The 8126-nt window shown below is 41.3% G+C and overlaps 1 protein-coding gene across 2 annotated transcripts in view; it reads left to right on the plus strand.

Annotated features, from left to right (window-relative positions):
- The first annotated feature begins 666 nt into the window (after positions 1 to 666).
- Positions 667 to 8126, plus strand: part of pard6a (par-6 family cell polarity regulator alpha) — a 41837-nt gene continuing 34377 nt past the window's right edge. The window contains exons 1-2 of one of the 2 annotated variants that reach the window (XM_020612776.1): positions 667 to 860; positions 969 to 1075. In XM_020612776.1, the coding sequence (XP_020468432.1) occupies positions 1001 to 1075 (75 nt within the window). In that variant the 5' untranslated portion in view covers positions 667 to 860; positions 969 to 1000. Of the gene's footprint in view, positions 1076 to 8126 lie in introns of both variants that reach the window. The other variant, XM_020612774.1, reaches the window with a different exon arrangement.

Here is an 8126-nt window from a genome sequence, read left to right on the forward strand (position 1 = left end):
TGCAGTTGAAAAATTCTGCTTTTACAATGGCACAGTGGAAGTCAGGCAAGCTCACACAAACGCCTGGAGATTAAGGCCATTCATTTTTTTGAGCTTTAGGTCACATCTAAGATGATAATTCACTGTTGTAACATTGTAGATAAGTCAGAAAACAAGCAGAAGCATGCCATGGGCTCTTTAACAATCAAAAAAAGTGAGGACCAGACAAAATGTCCTCACTTGTCAAAAATGACCTCCCTCTGTAGCAAATAAAAGAACACACAGACATAGACACAGAGTCAAAAAATTGTAGCCTATGAATTTACAAACTTTGATGTGAAATAAGAGTGTTAGGCTACATCTTAATCAATAAGCTGTTGTCACCTGATTATAGTGTACAATTAATGGAAAACATGACAACAGCCTACAATAGGTTGCTGTTTTGCTCAGTTATGGTACAGTTGTCAAATTGTGCTTGGGACCTCATATACATGAGCAGGAGTACTAGTACTCCTGTAGGTGTAAGATTCGAAGCAGCTGGCTACTACAGTAAACAGCGGGGTGTTACTTTCTAGCAGACGTGTTATGAACGTGTAGTAGTGATAGGGTTGTGTTGTTATTAGTCCAGCGTCATGCCCCGCCCCCTCTGTCGTCGTCCAGTCTCGTCACGTTGCGGGAGGAGAACGGGTTACACTGGCACTTCATATCCCATACTGGATTTAATGGACGCTACCTGTCGCGAGCGCTCCCTGTGTTGGTTATGTCCGCGTCGTAAGCACCGGATAACAGCGCGCTGACACGGGACGGCGCGAGACAACCAGCATCTACAGCGGGCTGTTCTTTAACAGAGTGTTGACGGAAAACTGATAACTAGAACACAGGTGAAAGGACCGCTTCTGCTATCATCGCCTGCTTTATGTTTCCAACTATTTTTTTCTTTTATCTGACGAAACAACAACCATAATACCGGTGGATGGTTTTATCCGCAGTGCCTCGGCCAAACAGCCAATCGGGGAGCAAAATGTCAAGGCAGCAGCAGCAGCAGCAGCGGACGCCGTTAAAAGTCACCGACACCGTGGTGGAGGTCAAGAGCAAAGTGAGTGTTGGACTAATGCGGATGTTTGACTGATAATTTTAGTGTTAATGGGGAGATACGGGGTCTTTAATTCCGGTATGCCAGTGCACTGCCAACACCGACATAACCTACTGCTGTCGTTCAGATAAGAGACGTGATTTCTCTCCCTTCCACTCACTGACAAACACACCGACACCTGCGTTTTACCGTTCGACACAGGTAATTCGGAGCAATTATGATGTGAATGTGGTTGGGGTGCAGCTGACAGCGGGCCTGGGTGCGCCTACTGTACACAGTTAACAGGCTACCCGACCGGAGTCCGCCGTCGTCCGCCTGTCCGGTCAATTCTGCAGTTATTCCATTGCCACCACCCCCAAGTCCAAACACCGATTCTGTCATTCAGTCTGTTTAGCCTGGACACGCATATATGTAGTAGCCTTCGGCTTAATCATGTGTAAAAGAAGTATTTAGCTCCAGCGTTTACTCAAGTAGGTGTATTCTGGTATACTTATGGAAAAGTAGCAATGTCTCAGAATAAAAATACTCCATTACAAGTAGACCTAATTGTGTAAACACCTGCATTCTTACTTTAAGTAACTGAAATAAAATATAGGAGAGGCTGCTCAAACGGTCAGAAGTAAAAGTAGCCTACTCTTTTTATGCTGTGGCCCATGTCAGTCTGTTATTATATTAGCTATTGGATAAATATTATTGATGAAATAACATCTAAGTGGCTTTTCAACGTTATAAGGATCAATATATTTTTAACTTACTTTTTACTTTTGGGTGGATTATGGATCTTATAATGTGAAGTGGTGATAATATGTCAAATCTTAATCTGGGTGACATCCAGCAGGGCCTGGAGGTAATTTCAGCAAAAAGAATCCAAACTGTTGAGTAATTTTAGATAGAAGTACTGTATGTTCTGGGTCAACCCACATTTGTACAATCACCCCATTAGGTCACGTTCTAAGGCCATATTCAGACAAACATTTATATAGGAGTTGTAGTGATGAAGTTAAAACTTGGTGTTGTCCTTTACTGTGGCATTCTTTCTGTGATTAAAATAAAATATTAGACAGATAAATAGCACTGTGTAGGGCTGAACATTTTCAAATTGAAATTGTAATTTAAACGGCCATTAATATGTGGCTTTAAATAATTTGATTGGTATCTCTGCAGGTTTCACTCTGCCCTGCTCCGCAGGCTTCATGAGAAACCTGCAGAGTAAATGAGTGAGTGGAACAAGAAAAACTACATCAAAAAGTTTCACTTTGATACTGCTAGCTGCACTGAAATAGCCACAGAAGTCAACAAAGCCAAAGGTTACTGACCAAGCGACAACACAACAACACAAACATTCATGTCAAAGTGAAACAATAGGTTATGTCGGCCCTCTGGGCCTGCTTTGGTTTTACACCACAGGATGCATGGCAGGAACATGCTGAACATGCCTGGCTAAGGTGCGACAGTGCGAGGCAACACCACAGATTTCTTGCAGCATTAAAAAACACAGGTTTCCTTACCTCTGTTTCTCTCCACTAGCTGTCTGGGAAAACATTTCAATGAGGAATTATAAATCAGAGGAATCAGAAATATATATTCCTATATTCTTTAGCAGTGCAAGCTGGTAGGCATCAAATGTAACAACATGTGCTGGTGGTTAACTGACAGCTTAAACCTGTTGGTAAACTAGGCTATGACCATGTCCCAGAAGAAAAAAAAAAGTGCCTGTAAGAGCATTGAATACAAGTGTGAGCAGGTGAGTGGAGTGCTAGCAGAGCACAAGCGGGCGGATTTTTTAAAAAGGAGGGAGTGTCATCCGATGTCCCACTCCAATTTCGCTCCGGTGCCACTCACACCACGAACCCGAAGCTTGCCCAAGCCTGACCCAGAATGTTGGTCTTGTGTCTTGTACAGTTCTTGTTCAGTCAAAAATCAACCATTGCGAATTCAGTAATGGAGTTCCTAAAGACCTTTAAATTGGAAACTGAAGGGTCATACACGTGTGTGTGTGTGTGTATGTACACACAGTATTTATATATGTGTGTGTATTTTAATTAGGACCTTGATTCATTGAATTTTACATTCCTTGTTACACAGGCCTAACTGTAATTAGAAATTTCTATTTTGAAAAAATAGTTTTTTAGTTCTTTTGGATATAAGGCTATGGTTTAAGCTAAAAGTGAAATACTGCAGACTTTTTGTCCTTTTTTGGAGTGAGTGGGTGTGATTTGAGTGGAGCGGGATGTAATCTGAGTTGAGCGCTGAGTGATAATGAGTGGTGCGGCTTTGAGCGGGGATGCAGAGCGGGCAAACAGCTCAGTGAGCGAGGAGCGGAAATTTTCACCTCTCCACACATACTGTATGCTTTAGTGAATAGAGCTGAGTCGAGTTGAGCCAGTACGAGGTGGTGGGAAAGGGGGCTTATGAGTCATATCCAGCATCGGGTTTTGACCTTCTGCCACATGTCTTACAAATATATAAAAAGGTCTTGGACCACATGGTATAGACATCACATACATGTCTTTCCAACATTGGGTGTTTGCTGGGTGACTTAAAACTTGACAAACAATGAACTAGGAAATCACTACATCTTGTAACTGCACATTAACTTTCTTTTGATAAGATATTACAATGCATGCTTTCCTGCATTTACACCAGCATTCTAACAAGACACAAGTTGTACCAGCTGTTTCTCCTGCTGCTGCACTCTGAACTGCTGGACCTGCTGCTTCGGCCCTCTGTCTCTCCACCAGTTACAGTAGCTTATGTATATTTTATTTAGTCTTATTCTGCACATTTTTTCAAACCTAAATATTGTACTGTTATCATTTAAGATACATGTAAATTCTGTGCACAACACAGCATAGCCCCAGAACTACAGATTGATGGGAGGCCAGATACTGCCAACAGCTTTGTATCTGTATGTGTGAACGCACGTGTGACTGATTGCATTTTCAGTGGTTTTTGTGTATGCTGATGCAACGTTGTTAATAGGAATAGACCAGCAGCCTGCTACAGTGAGTATTCATGTTCAGAATAGACTTGATTGGTGGATTTCTTAATTTGCTTTCCTACCAGGCTGTTTTCTTCATGATCTGAAAGATGCTGGTTAGTACTGTAGTATTAATAATGGTTCAGTTTACTTGTGCATACCAAACAGCTTGTTGAAAAAGCCCAAGAATGGATTAGTGATGTGAAATTATGAAACACAGTGCACACAGTGTCCTGTGAAGTGTTTATCTGAGAACACTTTCAAAAGTTAATGGACACCTAACTCGTCTTATCAAATAAAGAACAGAATAGAGCAACACCCAGGCAGACAACAATTAGATAATAATAATCACCTTTATTTGCTTCTGAAATTGCTTCTGGTACAGAACTGAGGTAGCCATCTGCGGCACCAACTCAACCGATGGCTCTGACCATTGGGGGCAACTTGGGGATTCAGTGCCTTGCCCAAGGACACATCGACACATGGATTGCAGGCACTGAGATTTGAACCTCCAACCCTCTGGTTGGAGACGACTGCTCTACCCACTGAACCACTGTCGCCTTACATAAACATAAACAACATAACTTTCACAGTAGCTGCAGCCCACAAATATTAAATCAAAAAGACAGCCTCCAAAGTCAAGCCCCTTATAAACCGCCTTTTCAAGGTGGGATTGGTACACCTTTATTCTGTCTCATTTTCTGTCTGTAAGGTGCAAAGCCGGAATGGCGTGGTATTTTCGTTCTGCCTATGGTCCACCTTGGGAGGTACTATCAGAGGCGAAACAAAGGGGAGATGTGCTCTGTGTAGAAAGGGTGAGCTGGCAGTCCGGGACCAAGTGCTACATTTTGACGATGTCATATGTGCACAACACTATCAGCGTTGTCTCAAGTCTGCATGCCTCTCTGCCCCAAAGTGTTCTCAGCTTCTCTTTAACTTACAGGTCAAAGCATTCCTGGTGTCACAAACGCTAACAAATTTTGCATGAAGTGAAAAATTGCTTGAAGACCCAACAAGGCTGCATCCGCCGTTATTGTTTTGGTTTGTAGACTACTGGCACAAAATTTACATCACAGTTGACAGAGTGATGTCGCATCTTTCCTGTAGTGTGGAATGCCAGCCTGCGGTCTGAATTCACAGGCTGGCTTGTGATTATACCATCCTTTAACTGTAGATCATTGTATTCACAGAGAGAAATCTACTTGTTCATTTTAGTTGGTGTTTATATCACTCCCCAGGCCTTGCATTGCAAGGCCTGGCCAACCAGATAGCTAGCATAGAATAGAAACACCTGGACTCACTACTCATTGTTCTAGGGGGTTTTAACAAAGCAAATATCACCCACAAACTGTCCAAATACAGACAGCATGTCAGTTGTCCCATCAATAAAGGACGCCCTGTGCAGCACTTGCACTCTCTGATCACTGCATGGTCCATATATAGCTTGAAATGTGTATATATGTATATAATGTTTATGAATAGTGCCCCTTCTCCTTCTCTCATGCTTCTCCTACCTTTGATAGCACAGTTCTATTCTCTGTTGACTAAAACTGTTGCCTGAGAGCCTCAGTGCCAGAGACATATTCCTTGTATGTTCAACATACTTGGCAATTAAAGCAGATTCTGATACTGATTTCTCAGCCTTGGAAGATGCTGGTGGCCAGCCTAGCCTACCTAGAAAAGGTATTCACCCTCTTGGATGTTTTACCCTTTTATTGATTTTATATTTCAATCATGGTCAATATAATTTAACTTTTCTGAAAAAGAATTACAAAAAACCTCTTCAATGTCAAAGTGAAAACAGGTTTCTACAAAGCAATGTCAATTAAATAAAAATATGTAGTGGGAAATAAGTGATTGCATAAATATCCACTCCCTTTAAAATGACTGACCTAATTCCATAGAGGTCCACCCAACTGGTGCTAGTGGTCTCACAATTAGTGAAATGGGATCACCAGAGTGTAGTGAATGTGTCTCAAGTGATTGTAGTATAAAGACACCTGCTTCTGGAAGATCCAGTCACTGGTTAATCACTATTCCTGGCTACCATTACACCATGAAGACAAAATAACACTTCAAGCAACTCAGAGAAAAGGTTATTGAGAAGTATAAGTCAGGGGATGGATACAAAATAAATTCCAAGGCAGTTCAGTTAACTCCATCATCAAGAAATGGAAGGAATATGGTGCATGTCTAAATCTGCCTAGATCAGGCTGTCCTCACAAAATGAGTGACTGTGCAAGAAGGAGACTAGTGAGAGAGGCTGGGTTCTTCTGTTTGTTGCTTGTTAATACTGCTTATTTTGTTAAATTACACAGCCTTATGCTGGTTTACTTGCCCCTTGCATGGAGATATGTATACACACATTAAGACCCGATGTACCAGAGTCAAATTCCTCATTTGTCCAACACACCTACTGTTGAAGAAAACTCATATTAAATATTGACTAGAGTTCGCCAAAAGGCATGAGGGAGAATCCATGGTCAAGTGGGAGAAAGTTCTTTGGTCTGATGAAACCAAAATGGTGCTTTTGGGCCATCAGACAAGACACTATGTTCGGCGGACACCAAACACTGCACATCACCACAAACACACCATCCCCACTGCGAAGCACGGTGGTGGCAGTATCACGCTGTGGGGATGCTTCTCAGCAGCCGGCCCTGGAAGACTTGTAATGGTAGAGGGTAAAGTGAATGTAGCTAAATACAGGACAGCCCTGGAGGACAATCTTATTCAGTCTGCAAGAGGACTACGGCTTAGGAGAAGATTTATTTTCCAGCAAGACAATGACCCAAAGCATACAGTGAAAGCCAATCTCGACCAGCAATCAGGCGAAGGTGGGGTACACCCTGGACAGGTCGCCAATCCATCGCAGGGCTAACACATAGACGAACAATCTCACACACACGCACCTGCACTCCTATGGGCAATTTAGAGAGGCCAATCAACCTAAGCTGCATGTCTTTGGACTGAGGGAGGAAGCCGGAGTACCCGGGGAGAACCCACGCAAGCACGGGGAGAACACGCAAACTCCACACAGAAAGGTCCCGGGTGGGGCCCGAACCCGGAACCTCATCGCTGTGAGGCAACGGTGCTATCCACCACGCCACCATATATTTATTCTTTGAAGTGTTTCTGATTTAAATCAAAATTAGTTAAATATTGTCTGTAAAGATGCTTGTTTACAGACAATATTTAACATTTGAGAACTTTGGCTTCTTTTGTAAATAAAATAAGACTTTTACAGAAAACTTCCAGCCCTGCTCACCATGCAAAGTAACTATGAAACAGAGTTATTTTTTTGCTTATACTTGATTGAGAAAAGTTGCATTTTACTGCGGATTGGAAGTTTTTTACTGTTTTCTGATATTAGAACTATTAGGTGCATGATTTATCTATCATTTTTAATTTATGTTTTTCAAATAAAGCCAGTTGTGACTAATTTCATGTGCTAAATTGTTATCAAGCTTCTGTCAATGGAGTGGGTGAACTAAAATAGGTAAATCAAGATTAGAGGACTTTGACAAACATTGCTTTCAGTGTTACTGGTGTTAAGCAAACTTACACGCCACCATATATTTATTCTTTGAAGTGTTTCTGATTTAAATCAAAATTAGTTAAATATTGTCTGTAAAGATGCTTGTTTACAGACAATATTTAACATTTGAGAACTTTGGCTTCTTTTCTAAATAAAATAAGACTTTTACAGAAAACTTCCAGCCCTGCTCACCATGCAAAGTAACTATGAAACAGAGTTATTTTTTTGCTTATACTTGATTGAGAAAAGTTGCATTTTACTGCGGATTGGAAGTTTTTTACTGTTTTCTGATATTAGAACTATTAGGTGCATGATTTATCTATCATTTTTAATTTATGTTTTTCAAATAAAGCCAGTTGTGACTAATTTCATGTGCTAAATTGTTATCAAGCTTCTGTCAATGGAGTGGGTGAACTAAAATAGGTAAATCAAGATTAGAGGACTTTGACAAACATTGCTTTCAGTGTTACTGGTGTTAAGCAAACTTAGCAAGTGACATGTAAGATGTGTTTGTGTGTGTGTGTGTGTGTGTGTGT

The sequence above is a fragment of the Monopterus albus genome, unplaced genomic scaffold (genome assembly GCF_001952655.1).
Source record: "Monopterus albus unplaced genomic scaffold, M_albus_1.0 scaffold127.1, whole genome shotgun sequence".
Classification (NCBI taxonomy): domain Eukaryota; kingdom Metazoa; phylum Chordata; class Actinopteri; order Synbranchiformes; family Synbranchidae; genus Monopterus; species Monopterus albus.